This window comes from Canis lupus, chromosome 2 (genome assembly GCF_048164855.1).
Source record: "Canis lupus baileyi chromosome 2, mCanLup2.hap1, whole genome shotgun sequence".
Lineage (NCBI taxonomy): Eukaryota > Metazoa > Chordata > Mammalia > Carnivora > Canidae > Canis > Canis lupus.
This window is the reverse complement of record NC_132839.1, coordinates 55,871,000-55,888,073: the sequence shown is the minus strand read 5'-3', so window position 1 is coordinate 55,888,073 and position 17,074 is coordinate 55,871,000. Positions and strand designations below refer to the sequence as shown.

Sequence of the window (17,074 nt, the reverse complement as noted above, 5' to 3'; positions counted from 1 at the left end):
ATTATGAAGACTGCCTGGGAATATGAAAAAAAATGAATTGGGGAGAAAAGTATTTGTTTAAATTATAGCATAGAACAACTAATCAAAAATGAATAAGAAGAAAGCCTAAAAGAAAATATCAGACCTAACTGGTATAATTTCTATATAGAGTATGATTATTGATTTTATAACAAAACTGTCCTTTAAAAACCTGTATCTTCCTTTTTGCTTCCCTAGTCAAGCCTTCGAATTTCCCCTCCACTCCCCTTCCTGTCTCTGACGGGGGGTGGTCCCAGAGACCCTTTAAAGATGGGGGTTGGGTCCCGGATGGACCAAGAGCAAGCTGCTCTCGCTGCGGTCAGCCCCTCCCCAACCAGTGCATCCAAGAGATGGCCAGGAGCTTCTGTGTGGCCATCCTGGGATCTCCTCGAAGCTCCCAAAGACCCGTTCAGCATAGAAAGAGAGGCCAGGCTGTACCGGCAAGCTGCAGGTGAGTGTGGATGTGGCCATGCGTGGGGCCTGAGGCCTTGTTCTGGGCACAGGGAGTATGTGACCTTAGTTCCTAGACTGGTGAACTGTCCAGAAGAGGGACTTAGTTGTGTGGTGAAGTCTCTGGTCTGTTTTGTGGGGTAAGTACTAATGGGACAAACTCAGGAATTTCTCTGAGGCTGAACAGAGAGGAAAGACGCTGTGCCCGTATGGGGTTGGAGGCATCTCTTCCTTGTGGTCTTTCATGGAGGTTGGCTGTGTACCAGTGTAGCTTTTGATTCTTTTCACGGGTGGGCATCTTCAGGAGATACCCTGGAAGTGATGCCCAGAATTCCACCTTTCCCCTTTCTAATTCAGAAACCTGTGAGATATATAACCTATGCTGGAGCTATTTTCCCTGAGGCTTTCTGTTTGGTATCAATCAGTTTACCAAGGCTTCCAGGAGATACTCACCGACTGCTCTTCTGAGGTTCTGGAGTTGATAACTAAGTGAATGTTCAGTTTCTCTATCCATTTGTTTTTTGTAGGCTTCAGTACATTTGTCCCATCACAAAACTGGACCTGATCTCATTCTCCCCTGATAGTTCTGCTGCCCTGTTCACTTAAAGGTTTTGGCAGCCCATGATTGTATTAGTGCCACTGTTTGCCTGTGAAATGACATTACCTTGCTTTTGGATGGGGCCGTTATATTGATTTATGTTTTTGTTTGCAAAATATTGCTGATGGTACCCAAGTTCTTGGCGTAGCAGCACCCTGGATCTGTGCCTTTTAAGGAATGAGCTTCCATGTCATTGTCCTGGATGGAAGTGATGGTTTTTTGGCGCCCTGCCCCAGTGCTGAAGTACTAAAATGGGCAAGAACGAGCCAGTCCCCACTGAGCTTAGTCTCTGGTCTGGAAAGGCATAAATTGAGACAGGTCAAAGGCCAAACTGGTTGCCAAGAACGGAGAGGCCTCTAGGTTTTATAATAGACCAAACAGAAGATAGTTTCTACTCTGTAGAGCAAGAGTGGTTTCTTAACAAGGTGTTTAAGTCAGAGAAACTTCACTGTGAGTTTAGACAAGCTCGGATTTGGTATAAATTGGAAGTGGGGTAGGTGGGGGAATATCCATTATCTTACAGTGTTGGCATCAAGGAAGGCCCAGTGTCCGTTCAGGTGCTGTGAGACACCGGCAGTGATGGGACATGGCTCTGAGTAGGTGGAACAGTGGAGACATTCTTGTCTTGTCAGATTGCTATGGGTGGTTTTTACTGGCAGTGTCCTGATTCCTGTGACTGAGTTCAGAGTGAAGACCAGGAAACAGTAGAATGTTCCTTCTTTGAACATTTGGGGACAAAGCCAGTTTGGACCAGTAAACTTGTAGGACATTGTATACAAAATCGCTCTGTTGATTTTAAAGTAATTGGAAATTTAAATTAGTATAGTAAGCCATGACTAGATAAAACTGCTTTGTGGCTAGCTTATCAAGAACATGTTTGAAAATAGCTTGGCTGTGATCACATCTGCTTTGCTATTCCTCTCTGTTTTAGTGGAGACAGAATTAGTGATTTAGAGTTGTCACACTGGGCTGACTGGTTTGATAAAGTATAAGGTTTCTTGCCTTTCAGAATACTCATGGATGTTGTCCCAGGCAGCCAGGCCAGGGACCATGGTCTTTCTAGTTTTTCCTGGATAAGTTCATCCTCTGACCCATTTCTCTCTTTGTCGTCTCCAAAGCTGTGAATGAAGCCACCTATACCTGGAGTGGCCAGCTTCCACCGCGGAACTACAAGAACCCCATCTACTCTTGCAAGGTGTTCCTGGGAGGTGTTCCCTGGGATATTACGGAAGGTGAGCTGCCTCTGAGACCTACTGCTTGAGCACTGAAGGTGGGGCATGTCTCTCAAGAGCATTAAACTTGGACTTAAGGCCAGGGCTGAAGCTGTGCCCAAGCACAGGGCTTTGCAGGAGTCAGTGAGAGGGCGGGGTACATTCTGTAGACACCCATATCATTGCTTCTGTTTTCTGGTGCTTACACTTGTCACCTGGGACCCAAGGTCAATTCTGAGTTTGGGAGAAGGACACTGGTGGTCCTGTGCTTGTGCCTTCCTGGGGATGGAGGTCCATCAGTTTCTGCCATTCTTTTCCATCTCTCTGCAGTTGGATTGGTTAACACCTTCTGTGTTTTTGGCTCTTTGAGTGTGGAGTGGCCTGGTAAGGATGGCAAGCACCCCCGGTGTCCTCCCAAAGGTAATATGCCTAAAGGTAATAAAGACATGGTAGGAGCTTTTTTTTCCCCTCCCTAGTATGTAATTGCACTGAGGGATGCTGGGATGTCCCAGCTGCATGCTGGTAACCTGGTTTGGGCACTCCAGAGCACAGAACTTTCAGCTGTCGGCACTTCTCTCTCCAACCTAGCACATCCTTCTGCTGCTTCTGAGCTAAAGTTCCATCTGTTCAAACTTACATTGCAGTCAGAGCCACCTATGAATCTTGCTGTGTGAAAATTCCTTGTGCATTTCCCTCCAAACCTGAACCCCAGCAGCTACTTTTCCTCTCAAAATGAGGCATTTGAAAAGCTTTCCTTTGCCTGCCTTTCTTGCCCGGTTACATTGTTGTCTGACCTAATTCTGAGATCCCTTTGGAGTTGGTAGGAATGAGGACCAAGCATCTGATTCCTCACTGGTCTGAAATGAGATCCCTTCCCTGTAGAAAGGAGCAGGTGCTATTTTCACTCTGCCCCATCTTCACCAGAAATGTTCTGATGAACTGAACCAGTGGTCTAACTAGGCTTTTAAAGCAATACCTCCCTGCCCCAGGACAGCCTGGCTCTGCTGACCAGAACATGCTGTGTGTTTTGGGATAGAATGCTGGTGCTTATGATGGGATCCTGTGTCCCACTTTGCTCGTCCCTTCCCTCACTTGGGTGGGAGATGGTGTGCTTCTCCCTCCCTTGGCCTGACATCTGACACATCAAGGGCGCCCATTTGAAAGACCTTGTTCCAGAAGTAGGACAAAAATGTATCTTAGACATGAGGCCATTTCTCCTGGAAGAAATACCCTACTGCAAAACCAAAGCTGAAGAGTGACCACCTCAGGGATGTTAATGCAGCTTCTCCTTTTATTGGAAATAGGGTATGTGTATCTGGTCTTTGAACTAGAGAAGTCTGTCCGGGCCTTGCTTCAGGCTTGCTCTCATGACCCGCTGAGCCCAGATGGCCTGAGTGAATATTATTTCAAGATGTCCAGCCGAAGGATGCGCTGCAAGGAGGTGAGTTAGCACAGTGTCCTCTCTGGGTCAGGGTGGGTGCATACACAGGCTGCGGAGTGAGGCAAGAAGGCTGCTCTTCCTGTTTTCCAGTAAGGACGACAAAATGCTCTTTGACAGTAGAAAAACAAACCTTTGGACCTTACTAGTATGTGTGTGTTTCTGTCTGGAGAGAAGACTGTTCCAGCCCTTATTCTAGCCAACACTTCTGTCAAAAACCTCTGGTCTTAGAAATGAAATTGAAAACAGCATCTTTCTGTCCTTTGAATTAACTGATAATCTGCAGCTGTTTCTTTCTGGTCCTGCCTTCTGACCTCCAGTCTGTGGTGGGCAACTTCCTCCTTAGACCACACCATCCATGGATCACCTCTTCACTCCCACTCAGGGTTTGTCTATTGTGTGTTCCTTCATGTTTCTCTCTCCTTAAGCCTTTTCCACCACTGGCCTTGTGACCGTGCCCTTAGTATGGGATCTCTAGCACAGTTCCTGCACCTGCGACCCTCACTGCTGGTGCTGTCAAGGCTGCTGCTGGGTCCTGTCTCAGAGTTACTGGTCCGTTTGGGAGGAACTTAAGAATCTCCCCAAATGGTTCTCATGGATGATGTTTGAGAACCACTTGTCAGTTAAGTTTTGCACTCAGGAATCAGTATTGTTTTTTTAAAAATCAGGTTCATGGGACGCCTGGGTGGCTCAGTGGTTGAGCGTCTGCCTTTGGCTCAGGGCATGATCCTGGAGTCTAGGGATCGAGTCCCACATTGGGCTCCCTGCATGGAGCCTGCTTCTTTGTCTACTTGTGTCTCTACCTTCTCTCTCTCTGTGTCTCTCATGAATAAGTAAATTAAAAAAAAATGGGTTCCAGAGAATATCACTTTTGTGATACTGGACTAGATATGTAATATATCTGAAACATCATTTCCTCATATATAAAATGGGGACTTGAAATGCCTATTTTAGTAAAAAGATCAGTGGTTACCAGGGATTATGGAGGAGGGAGGGACACATAGGTGGAACATGGGATTTTTAGGGCAGTGAGACTACTTTGTGTGATGCTGGAGTGGTGGGATCATGTCATTACGCATTTGTAGAACTCTTAGAATGTACAACACACAGCAAGATTAAGCCTGAGGTAAACCATTGTCTTGAGGTGGTAATGATGTGTTGGTATAGGTCCAGTGATCATAGCACAGGAACCACTGGGATGGGGATGTTAATAGTAGGGGAGGCCGTGCATGCACTGGGGCAGGGGGAACATGGCACCCTGTACTTTGAGCTCAGTTTTGCTGTGAGCTTAAAACTGCTCTAGGAAGTAAATCAGTTAAAATCTGTAGGGTAAAGGGGGGAAAAAAACTACTTGAGACGGTCACATTGGATTTAAAATACAACAAATAAGCCAAGTAACAAAGCTGGCTCTTTATTTTATAGATGCTTCCTGGTGTTAATTCACATTCTGTCATAGTGCAGGGTGAGTTTGTCTCCCAGCTGCCCACAGTGACCCTCGGCACTGCTAGCTGGCCTTTCTCACTGTGTGGGGCTCATGCAGTTCTCCCACCTTGTTACCCTTTAGGACTTGGTTAACGTGTTCCATTGTCCCTGTCCCCTGCATTCATGGTGAGCAACTGCCGTGGCCGTACCACAGACCCCTGGCCTACCTCAGTGCTCCTGCTGGCACCTCCCAGTTTCCTGTTCCCCTTATCACCTTGCAGTGATTCCCAGTCTGTCTTTGATGCACTGACTGTCCTGGTTCTCCTTCCTCTCAGACTCCTCTCTCCTTGGGTCCCCTCCCTGCCACCAGGGCAGCCAGGATCTGACTCCCTCTTCTCTTCTCTCCTCGTCAACTTAGATCACTTGCTCCTATGGCTCTGCTCTCACTTCTGGACCTACAGTCACCTCTGTAGTCTCCTATCCTCATGGAGCCTCACCTTCTTGTGGGGCCTTTCTTGGGGATGTTCCATGATCCTAGATTCTTGTGCTTAGTGTAGGAAAAAGCTTGGAAAGCTTGCTGGCCCCTGGGGTGTGGACCAAGATGGTGATACTTCTTCATGCGGTTCCATGGAAGAAGAAAAAAATGCACGTTCATCTTTCCATGAAATGAGCTGTCTTCCCTCCAAAAGTGCCATCAGTGCTCATCCCAGGGTCTTCTAGGCCTGGATCCCCTCAGCCCCGACTCTTCCATTCTCCCGCCAGGCCCAGGCCATCTGACTTGTGCAGCTTCCTCTGTCAAGGAATCTTCTTGGTCTCCGCTTGTTCTGTGCCCAGCACCACTAGGACCCTCTAGGTCCTCCTCACCTGTCCTCTCAGCTATAGTTCTGCCTCGCATCTCTTCCTGCTTCGAGACTTTTTGCTGTTGTCATTGTTGGATCTTCAGATTAACTTTCCAGAAACCCCAGTCATCTATTAGCTCATTCCCTCTTGGAGTCTTCTGCCTGCCATGCCAGGTTTTGTTCTGGACTCAGGGGCCTCAGGGGCAAAAGACACAGGCAGCTCCTGCCCTGCTGCGACGCTGCCCTGTGAGCCCTCCAGTCACTCCCACTGTTCCTGACACACACCCGTTGATGCCCACATTGGGCCAGTGACCATCTCCTAGTGGGACTTCAAGCATCCCAACCCTCTGACCTTCTACTGTTAGCCTTCAGTTTCTGAGTCCTTCCTGCCCTAAGGACATCATGCTTTCCATGGCTCTGTGGTCCTCTACTGGAACCATATAGTTGATGGTTGTGGCAGAGTGCTAGGTTCCTGGGTGTGACAGCTCGGACTGTTTTGCTTGCTCTGAAGATGGGTGGCTGCTGTTCCACTTGGTTTTCCCCATTTTGGACACACAGACCCAGTAAAACCCAGCTTAGGTTGGGGTGAGGTGGTAGCTGAGTGTCTGCCTGGGACTGGGCAGCACACCTGTTCCCCCACAGGATGGGCCTGGTAGGCCCGGTTTGAGGACCTCCCAAGCATGCACCTCACGGTATGAGAACCTCTCTCTGGCTCCCTGCTAGGCTCACGCACCTTTGGGTGGTTTCCAGGTGCAGGTGATTCCCTGGGTCTTGGCTGACAGCAACTTTATCCGGAACCCATCTCAGAGACTTGACTCCAGCAGGACGGTGTTTGTCGGTGCTCTGCATGGGATGCTCAATGCTGAGGCCCTTGCAGCCATCTTGAATGACCTATTTGGTGGAGTGGTGTATGCCGGGATTGACACAGATAAGCACAAGTATCCCATTGGTAAGTGTCCCACTTCTGTGTGGGAAAATTTGGTGGCCCCTGGGACCTTGCTAGACTGAGATTGTAATACTTCCCACGGGAGTGGAGAGGGAGGCCTGACCCAGGTCCACAGATCAGCATCTATCAGCAGCATACCATCTTTTTGTAGATAAGCCATTGGTACTGCCCCTTGCACCCACCTCTCTCCTACCACATCCCACAAAGGGGGAGAAAGTGGTAGATCATAGGTAGTGAACATGAGACAGGAACTTTGGTTGGAAGCTCAGAGTGCATAGCCACACCAGTCTGGGACAAGAACAGGTAATCATTTCATTAAAAGACCAGGACTTCTCTGAATTTGCCTGTTTTTTTATACTAAGGGTTACTTTCAAGAACTCTATCTCTAGGGTCAGAGACCATAGAAGGAGATCCTGGGCGACTTGGGCAACAGAGTATACTCATGGCCTGTGCCATCCTAGCGTAGGGGGAGTTGGTGGACTTAACTGTTGGGCTTTTGGTCAACTCCCCTGAGAAAGGAGCTTCATTCCTCAGCCAAAGCAGAATAATCTTGAGTGGTGGTTTGGAGGTGGAGCAGAGCAGAGCCTAAACTTTGTGATCAAGCCCTGGCTCACCCACCTCCCCAAGTGCTTACTCTGCCCACCCACACTGAATCTGGTCAGGAAGGAGCACTCTGTGCTCATAAGTGCTGCACTGCCAGCTGGGAACAGGGGCGTGAGACGCGGCAGGGCAGAGGGAGCATTTGGCAGGATGAGTCGTCTTCTGGCTTCCCTGCTAGGTCTTCAGACTACCTCCAGGCCAGGAGGGGGTTGCCTGCTGCCCTCCCTTCAGAGAGGTGTTCTCTCTGTACCTGGCTTCCCACTTGTAACCCTGCCTGTGCATCTGCCTGCACTAGAGGAGTCTCTCCCCACCCCCCATTTCACTCAGCAAATCCCTCTCCCACCTCTGAGTGGTTTGTGCCACCACAGTCTACATAACTACACTGTTGAATGAATGTGCTTGCTGAATGCTTAAGATATGGTTAGTGGCACATGTTGAAATGATAATATTTTGGATATACTGGATTAAATAAAATAAGAATTCTACTATTTTATTTTCACTTAAATGTGGCTACTTGAAGACTTAAAATTACATGAGTATCTCATATTTCTGACAGCCCTGATATAGAAACAGGGTTTCCTGAGTGTTGACAAGTAGCATTTGAGAGAATTTGGCTAGAAGGTCAGTTTGTTCCCTTGTTTCTAGGGTCTGGTCGCGTGACTTTCAATAACCAACATAGTTACCTGAAAGCAGTCAGCGCTGCTTTTGTGGAGATCAAGACCACCAAGTTCAGCAAGAAGGTGAGTGCGCTGGTCTCTATCATTACTGTGGGTCTTTACCACCCAAGGCAGGCCTGGAACTGGAGCTGTTCATATGCTGGGGGTGCGCAGGGAGTGCCCGGCCGTGGCAGGCTCAGGAGGGAGTAGAGCTGGGACCCTGGAGCCTCATCAACATGCGAGGTGTCTCTGCTCACTGGGTATTTGACGTCGTCACTAGGCAGCCTGGCTTCCCATTCTCCAACCTGACCTGCGTCTCCTCAACACTTACCGTTTGCTGGGTAATCAAATGCTGGTGTATGATTTCACCAAGAAATCCATGCAGTAATGTACGTTGTTGCCCATATTGTGGAGCCTGCCAGCCTGGCTTTGTGTGGTGTGTGCATCTGACCTCTAGGGGCTGTGTTTGTGCTCTGCCCATAATTCTCTCCTTTAAAAGGAAACCTCCTGCATTCCTGTGTATATCCCAGTAATGTCGTTTCTCGTCTGGCCCATTTGGCCTCCTGGAGAGAAGAGCCACTCATTCACCTGTTTTTGCTTTGTGCAGGTTCAGATTGACCCCTACCTAGAAGATTCTCTGTGTCACATCTGCAGTTCCCAACCTGGTCCTTTCTTCTGTCGAGATCAGGTAAGTCCCCTGGGTACTTGATATGTCTAGTACTTGAGATGACAATTAAAAATTGTCGTGCCATATTTGTCACTAGAAGGTTGGTGCTCTCCAGTACCTCGTGGTTGTCTGAGAAAGCACAAAGGAGGCAGCAGTAATGTTCCCTCATGGTCAGGCCAGGGAAACGCTCTGGCAGCTTGATGCAAAACTCTTGGGAAAGCTTGTTGAGTCTTGACACTTTGACCTTCCCATTGCCTGGGATGTTGGTGTGCAATGTGGCACAACTACTTAACAGGTCTCTGCAGATGAAAGGACCCTGGATGGGTATGGTTAGCAGTACCTATGAGCCAAGCACTGTGGTCCTAACTCAGACCTTTCTCCATTGATCTTTCCCCACTCAAGGATCCTTCTTCTCTTGTGAACCTCTGGATGCTTGAGATACGATACGTACCGAGTTTGTATCCACAGTTGTCAGAAATGGGCAGCAAGCAGTTTGGCAGCTTCCTGTTGAGTGTTCCTGGGTGGTGGGGGCAGGGATCGGGTGTGTTTGGGCAGAGTTTCTCATATGTTAATGAACACACATTTGAGGATCTTGTTTAAATGCAGATTCTGACTCAATGGGTTTAGAATGGAACCTGAGATTCCTTATTTCTGACAAGTTTCCAAGTGATGTCAGTGTGGTTGGCCTGGTATCATACTTTGCAAAGAGTTGGGAAGTTTGAGGCCTATTCAGACACTAGCAGTCAACCATGCTTGGCTTTTTTGCACTGGTGCTTATTGCTCAGGGTCAGAGGCTCCAAAGCGAGAGTGTTAGGTACATTTGGGTTGCTGGGTTAACACCCAGAACAAGTTATCTCTCTAATGAGCCTCTTCTAGCAGACTTGTGTGTATCCCTATCATTCACAGATGACCCCCATGTTCAAGTCATGGTTCAAAGGTTGGTGGGTTGGCTGAAGTTACACGGCTAGCCAGAGGTGGGACCAGGGCTGTGGTGTGTACCCTGTTGCCTCTCCTCACTTAGTGTGAAGAGGACAGCATGTTGCCTAGCATTAGGACATGGAGCTGCTATCTTTGAATGTTCTCCTAAATTAGCAGCATATGATACAGCTGCTCTGTAGGAGGTGAGATCAGGGCACCTGAAGGCAGCCCTGGTGGTAGGAGAGCGTGAGGGGAGCTAGCACAGTCTGTACACAGTAGGAACCCAGTATGTTTGGTTGAGTTGAGCATTTAGTGGGTTTGCCATGGTTGGTCAGGCCTCTGTGTTTGGGGTGAGGTTCGCCAAGACTTCTAACTGTGTGAGGCTCTCAGGAATCCCTGCTCCCTGTCAGGCAGCAGGGTGCATCCCCCCATCCCCACCCCCACAGCTGGTGCTGACTCAGACATGGCTTCTCTCCTCCTTCTCCCCCAACCAGGTGTGCTTCAAATACTTCTGCCGGAGTTGCTGGCACTGGCGGCACAGCATGGAGGGCTTGCGCCACCACAGACCCCTGATGCGGAACCAGAAGAGCCGCGATGCCAGTTAGAGGAGCTGTGGCGCCCAAGGCTGGCAGGTCAGGCAGCAGCCTGCAGCATCCTGCCCCTGGCGACCAGGGAGCTGGCTTCCCAAGGACAAGGGAAAATCCGTAGTCACCTTTGCACTTGCTGAATCTGTCTTTGTTTCTGCACTAATTAATGCACAATGAGTTTTGTCGGGTTTTGTTTTCAGGGGGTGTGCTGGGCAAGGACCCTCTGGCTCACCCTCCACGCGACTCTGTAGTTGTCCCAGATTTTAGTTCTTCATTTTGCCGATGAAAAGCAAAAAAAAGAACTACGTGTCCAGAAGGTATTGACACGATGCCTACACCTAGGTTTATTTATTAAAAGCGCTTTTTTACATTCCTTGCAATACTGATGGTGATGATGCGCAGGTCTCGGTTTCATTCTTGCAGTTGCCATACAGTGCCTTTCCATTGATTTAACCCCCACCTGAACGGCATAAACTGAGTGTTCAGCTGGTGTTTTTTACTGTAAACAACAAGGAGACTTTGCTCTTCATTTAAACCAAAATCATATTTCATATTTTACGCTCGAGGGTTTTTACCGGTTCCTTTTTACACTCCTTAAAACAGTTTTTAAGTCGTTTGGAACAAGAGATTTTTTTTTTTCTTTCCTGGCAGCTTTTAACATTATAGCAAATTTGTGTCTGGGGGACTGCTGGTCACTGTTTCTCACAGTTGCAAATCAAGGCATTTGCAACCAAGAATAATAAATTTTTTTTGGATTCGAAACTCGACCGGATAAACGGTATTTGAGCGGCTGCTGTATATAGTTCTAAATGGTTTATTGCACCTTCTTAAGTTGCACTTATGTGGGGGGGAGGGTTGATAGAAGTTTTTAATCACAAAGTCACAGGACTTTTTTCTTTTGTAACTGAGCTAAAAAAAAAAAAAAGGGCTGCTTTTTGGTGGGGGCAGGTGAAGGCTCACAGGAGCCCTTTCTCTCAGAGGGGACAAGTACCCTTCCCTTCTTTCTTTGATTTGAGAAGTGTATGAAGCAACAGTTGCAGTCACTGAAATGCTACTGGAATTTGAAAACTTGACTTTTTCTTTCTTCTTTTTTTAAAAAAAAAAAAAAACAAAAACCTACTTGCCCCTCTTTGGGAAGCTGTGTGCCAAAGAACCAGTGTCATAACCCCCCCCCCCTCCTGCTGAGCTGACGTTGCATTGTTGCATATCCCAGCTACTCTGTGGGTTTTGTGAAGCTGTGTGTGAAGTCTCTACCTCATTGTAGTATATGCAGGCAAGACTGCACTCTCCTACAGATGTGTGGAGTACGCTGTGGTGTAGTTTTTTTGGCACATAATAAACACGTTGCAGCAGAGTTCTCATTCTGTCTCTGTGTCTGAGGTGTGGGAGCCAAGGGGCAAGTAGGGTGATAAGAGCAAAAATTTGTGTTTCCTTTGATTCTCTGTGATGGGATTCCAGCCCAGGTTGGCGGTGGGGCCGTGGGGAGATCTGCCCCTGTATTACTTGCTCACTTCGGTGCTCAGATGCACCTTGGAGTTGTGGGTACCTTTAGTCCAAGCATAAAGAGCCCTCTTCTCAAAGTCCCAGACGCAGCTTGGAGAAACCAGAGGCACAGCTCCTCGGGCCACTGGTTCTCAGCTGCTCCTTGAGGCCTCAGGCTAATTTCTGGGGAGGCTGACCCTATGCTGACCCAGTTCCTTCTGAGAGGGAGAAACTTACTTTCTACTGTTCTTTGGAGATCCCTGTTCATTTGGACTCCTGATCACAGGCTCCCAGGATTTGTGAGGGGGTCTGCTGATTTTCCAGGTAGGTTGTGCCTGGGCCCAGCTGCTGGACTGGTCCTTTGGATTCCATTTTAGTCTGAGGTAGAGGGAACCTGGCACATCAAAGCATCCCTCCTTGTGAGAGGTGCAAGAACTCACTGTTGCAGGGGGTGGGGCGTCCTTCAGCAGGAGGAGAGGCTGCCTCCTTCACTCAGCCTGGCTGGCAGCAGCTTGACGGGAAGCATGCTGGTGAAGGAAGCTCCCTCAGGGGAGGCGTCCATACAGAGGCCTCTCTCCTTCGCTCCACCCCATCTCGTCCAGGTGCCACTCACTTTCAGGTAGAGAACTTCCTGTCCTCTGGTCTTCCGTCCCCAGCCAGTTTAAGGTCTGACTGCACTGGCCAAGGTGACCAGAAGGGAGCTGGAGGGGTGAGGCCCAGCCCCATGCCACTTACTGCCTGCAACTGGCCAGCCCAGGCTTTCCTTGAGTCTGGTGGGGGCTTGGGACTTGGTTCAGCAGAGCTGGAGGACAAGGGGGTGGTCTGCTCCAGTGGGCTCCAGAAAGGCCTGGTTGGGGCGTGGGTATAGCAGGAAGAGCCTGAGGACCCTGGTGGTTGGTGGAGGTGCCTCAGTGGTTGAGAGTGCTGCAGGTGGTCAGGCCTCAGCTTCTACCTTTGAGAACTTGCTGAGGGTGGGGGTGGTAACTGGGAATAGCAAAGCAAAAAACGGCCCTCACTGTGGGGGAGCTCACCCCTAGGTGAAGAAACAGGTCATCATGAGGGGCACCTGGGTGGCTCAGTGGGTAAGCATCTGCCTTTGGCTTGGTTGTGACCCCAGGGTGCAGGATGGATGGAGTCCCACATCAGGTTCCCTGCAGGGAGCCTGCTTACCCCTCTATGTCTACTCTCTATGTCTCATGAATAAATAAAATCTTAAAATACAAGTTCACCATGATAAATGCCTAAGATACTACAGCAGCTTCAAAAGGATCAGAGGGGGAAGAAAGAGCACCTCTGATGAGGTGATACTTGAGCAGTCTTGGCAGAAACGAGATCAGCTTCTCTCAGTGGCCCCCTCTCCCCCAGGCTAGAAAAGGCAAGCTTGAGGCCCAGGGTCTTGGGCGGGGCACCTCCCCTACCTCCTCACCTTCCCACGCTCCCGAATCGCCCTCCGTCTCGCGGGCGTGTGCGGAAGACATGCACCCCTTCTAGTCCAGGGCACATCAAACGATCCTGTCTTGAGAATCAAGGGAGCCTAAGCAACCGCGGGCTGATGAACCCTAAGAGAGGCGGGAGGGGCGGGAGGGGCGGGAGCCACGCCCATGGGGGAGAGGGGCGGGGCGGGGCGGGCCAGGCCCTCGCCCCGCCCACCAGGTGGTGGCAGCCTCCTGCACTTCCGCCCCGCGCCGCCGGGGGTCGCTGTGGAGCTCCGGAGCCGGCTCTGCGTGTCCCGGGTTCGGCGGAAGCGCCTTTCTGGCCCGCGCTTTATAGGCCTCGCTTGTGCTTCCTGTTTCCTCTTTTACTATACCCGCCAACATGGTAGGTATCTTGGCCCGAGGCCCTCGTCCCCTACAATCGTCGTCCATCCGCTGCTTTCCGCGGCCCCCAGCTCTCGAGGAAGGGCGCAGGGCCCCGTCAGGCCCAAGCCTCCGCGGGCCACTGGCCTCGGCGCTGAGCCCCGCGCTCCGGCCGGCCCGGCCCGCGCTCGGCCCTGCCCCGCTGCCGTCGGAGGGCTGTCGTGGCTCGCGGGTGACGCCGTGTTCTCCCACCCGCAGGGCCGCGTGCGCACCAAAACCGTGAAGAAGGCGGCCCGAGTCATCATCGAGAAGTACTACACGCGCCTGGGGAACGACTTCCACACCAATAAGCGCGTGTGCGAGGAGATTGCCATCATCCCCAGCAAGAAGCTCCGCAACAAGATCGCAGGGTGAGCTGGCGGAGGGCGGGGAGGGCGAGCTGCGGGCTTCCCTGCGGGGTCGGGGGCCCGGTGTGCCTGGCTTGGTGCATGAACGCCTTGTCCTGCCCGGTGGGTGAGGGCGGGCGGGGGCGGCGTATCTGTTGCCTGCGGCGGGCTGCGGGCTTTTCTGCGGGGTCGGGGTCCGGACCCGGTGGGCCCGGCACAGCCCCGCCGCCCTGTCCTGTGGGCGCAGGAAGGCCGGGGGCGCGTCTGATCCCGGGGCGCAGGGGCGCGCCTTGTGCGGGGTTGGAGCCCTGGCCCAGCGGCACCGGCGCCAACACCTGCTCTTGGGCGCGTTTCCTTGGCAGCTATGTGACACATCTGATGAAGCGGATTCAGCGGGGCCCGGTGAGAGGCATCTCCATCAAGTTGCAAGAGGAGGAGAGAGAAAGGAGGGATAATTACGTGCCCGAGGTAAACTTTCAGGGCCGGCTGCTCCTCGAGGATGGATCAGGCTCCTGAGAACCCTGGAAGGGCCCTCGGCCGAGGGTCTTGAACCACAGCACCCCGCCGTCCTCTGCCTGTACCATGGCCTCGTTCTCCTTTCCGGGACGTGAAGTCCCTTCTGGTCTTACAGGGCCGAGTCCTGGATGCTGTGCGGCTCTTGGTACCTCTTGGTACCCGAGCATAAGGTTTCTGAGGGCTTAGCTTCCTGCTGAGGTTTTCTGGAAAGTGGCTGGGTGGGAAGGAGGGAATTACAAAGGGGAAAGTAGAAGAATTATCCCGTAGGCAGACTGCTCACCTTGGTGGGGGGGGGGGTGACCCTGCCTCCCGTTTTCTTCCATTGAAGAATCTGGGAGAAGCGGTGGGGAGAGAGAGAGAGAGAGAAGCCACTGATTGGTCTTTGGGGCCTGCCCTGTTCTTGTAGGTTTCAGCCCTGGATCAGGAGATCATCGAGGTAGATCCTGACACTAAGGAGATGTTGAAACTCTTGGTAAGTGTTGGTGTTCCTCCAGCAGCATCCCTGGTCAGGGACCATCCTAGCTCGCTCTGGGGTGTTCCACCATGTCCTTTGTCCTCGTGGTGCCCCAGGAGGCACACCCTAGTACCTACCTTTGCTGCCCGAGGAAATGGTAACTGGAAGATGAGTGGGTGGCAGGGGTGGGAATTCCGTCTACACTGCTAACCACTGGACAGACTGCCTCCAGAATGGGGTTGGTTGGTTGGTTGGTTGGTTGGTTGGTTGTGGAAGGTAGAGATGCCGCTGCGCAGGAAGAGGGCTCCCAGAGCCAGTAGCCATTCCCCCATGACTTGCAGGACTCTCCTCCTCCCTTCTCTCCTGTTCGCTCCCTGCCCCTGTGGCTGCTCCTCCATTGGCCTCCATGGTTCCAGCTCTGGTTGTCTTTTCATCCTTCATGCCTTCACTCCGTGTCTGTATGCTGACCACTCAGAACTGCGCTCTCCTTTCCACATGCTTACCGTATAGTTGAGCTTTCTTCTGGAGGCTTCTCTAGTTTTACATAGTTCAGTGAAGGTACCGTGGCTTCAAAGTCCAGTACACGATTTAAAGCAGCTTTATTTTTTCTTATTTATGATCATGAAATGTTACATTCAGAGGTAATGAACAGAATGAACTTCCGTGCTCTAAAGTCTGTGGTGGATCGTTTGCTTCAGAAGTAACCACTGTCCTGAATGCAACTTTTTCAGTTTCATCTATAAATTGGCTTTGGGGGATAAAATAGAGGGGGACATTGGATTCCTGCATGTGTCAGGCCCTTGGCAGTTGCATTAGTGACTCTTCCTACATGGGTCTGGCCCTGGAAAGGAAATGGCACTGTATGTGGCCGAGAGCGGTGATTCTCAAAGGAACAGATTTTGACCTTCGGGACATTGGGGGAGGTCTGGACACGTTTGGTTGGTTGGTTGTTGGAGCTGAGGAATGCTGACAGCCATTAGCGGGCAGAGGCCGGAGATGCTTTGAAAACCCTGCAGGGTACAGGACAGCACCCTTAGGTGTGGCTGTTGGGGTGCATGTGCCTTTGGCTGTCAGGTAGACCCCCTTGTGAGCTCTGGGGGCAGGGAGAAGGCCCTTGTTGGAGTTCCATAGGGTCCCAACCTGGCCCCAGGCTAGTGGACAGACCTGCCCTGTCCCAGGCGGTGCTCCTGGGACTAATCACAGCTCTCACCAATACAGAACCACACTGAATCTTAACTTTGTTTTTCCAGGACTTTGGAAGCCTGTCCAACCTGCAGGTCACTCAGCCTACAGTTGGGATGAATTTTAAAACACCACGGGGAGCTGTTTGAATCTTTCTGCTGTGCTGTAATATCTTCAATAAACCTTGGACAACAACCTTGTGTCCTGTGTGGGTTGGGTGCCAGTAGTGCTAAGGGCAGGAGTTCTTTCTCAAGGGAGAAATCCTGAGGAGCGCTCTGCAGTGTGAGCTTCTGTAAGTGGCTTCTGGGCGGTGCCCATACAGACTGACATGTGTATTGGAGAGGTGAGCCACGTGGCTATGCTGCTTGCCAGCCCCATCCTGCTTAGTCCTGGCAGGCCCTAGTACCAACTGTAGCTTCAGGTGAAGTCAGGAGATGCTTTCCTCCTCACCTGGTGTAACCTGAGCTTGATCCTCACCCTCTCCCTGGTACACACAATCTGGGCTAATGAACCTGTCTTGAAAGGGTAACACTCCTCATGTGTTTGAGGGTTGGGCATTGTGGGTGGGAGGTAGAATGGCTGGTGCCCCTGAGATTCAAGTGTGAGGAGGGCCAGTGTAATGAGCAGGATGCTTGCACACAGGATCCTGGATAGATGGCTCTGAGCTTGGGGGTCTGCTGAGGCTGTGGGTCAGAGGGCAGGGCTGGTGCCTGTTCTTGAGTCGTCAGGAAAGGGAGCTGTTGGTGATCTACGCATTTGTCTGCTTTTCCGTCCAGGGTGGAGCTGGCTATGTTCGCAAGCGTGGGTGTCAAGATCTCTGCAAGAAGGTGGCAGCCCTTTGCCCATCTGCCTCTGTGAGGCTGATAACAGCAAACAATGTAAAAATGTGTAACGGTTTTGAGAGGATT

General features: G+C 51.0%; 2 protein-coding genes across 16 annotated transcripts in view; both read left to right on the top strand.

Moving 5' to 3' along the window:
- Positions 1-11,704, top strand: part of CPEB1 (cytoplasmic polyadenylation element binding protein 1) — a 94,310-nt gene extending 82,606 nt beyond the window's left edge. For 11 of the 15 annotated variants that reach the window (XM_072801163.1, XM_072801100.1, XM_072801172.1 and 8 more), the window contains 8 exons: positions 217-469; positions 2,185-2,298; positions 2,608-2,712; positions 3,582-3,718; positions 6,727-6,925; positions 8,168-8,262; positions 8,786-8,866; positions 10,258-11,704. In XM_072801163.1, coding sequence (XP_072657264.1) covers positions 217-469; positions 2,185-2,298; positions 2,608-2,712; positions 3,582-3,718; positions 6,727-6,925; positions 8,168-8,262; positions 8,786-8,866; positions 10,258-10,368 — 1,095 coding nt within the window. In that variant the 3' untranslated portion in view covers positions 10,369-11,704. The remainder of the gene's footprint in view (positions 1-216; positions 470-2,184; positions 2,299-2,607; positions 2,713-3,581; positions 3,719-6,726; positions 6,926-8,167; positions 8,263-8,785; positions 8,867-10,257) is intronic. The other 4 variants (XM_072801070.1, XM_072801080.1, XM_072801143.1 and 1 more) reach the window with 2 other exon arrangements.
- Positions 11,705-13,493: 1,789 nt separating this feature from the next.
- RPS17 (ribosomal protein S17) lies at positions 13,494-16,361 on the top strand. Its single transcript, XM_072801034.1, has 5 exons — positions 13,494-13,650; positions 13,887-14,038; positions 14,377-14,482; positions 14,937-15,002; positions 16,235-16,361. The coding sequence occupies exons 1-5, from the start codon at positions 13,648-13,650 to the stop codon at positions 16,313-16,315; spliced, it is 408 nt and encodes a 135-aa protein (XP_072657135.1). The 5' UTR covers positions 13,494-13,647; the 3' UTR covers positions 16,316-16,361.
- Positions 16,362-17,074: the final 713 nt, after the last annotated feature.

Coding starts and splice junctions, on each gene's coding strand:
- RPS17 (XM_072801034.1), top strand. Junction 14,039..14,376: donor CTCCGCAACAAGATCGCAGG/GTGAGCTGGCGG, acceptor TTTCCTTGGCAG/CTATGTGACACATCTGATGA. Junction 14,483..14,936: donor GGGATAATTACGTGCCCGAG/GTAAACTTTCAG, acceptor CTGTTCTTGTAG/GTTTCAGCCCTGGATCAGGA.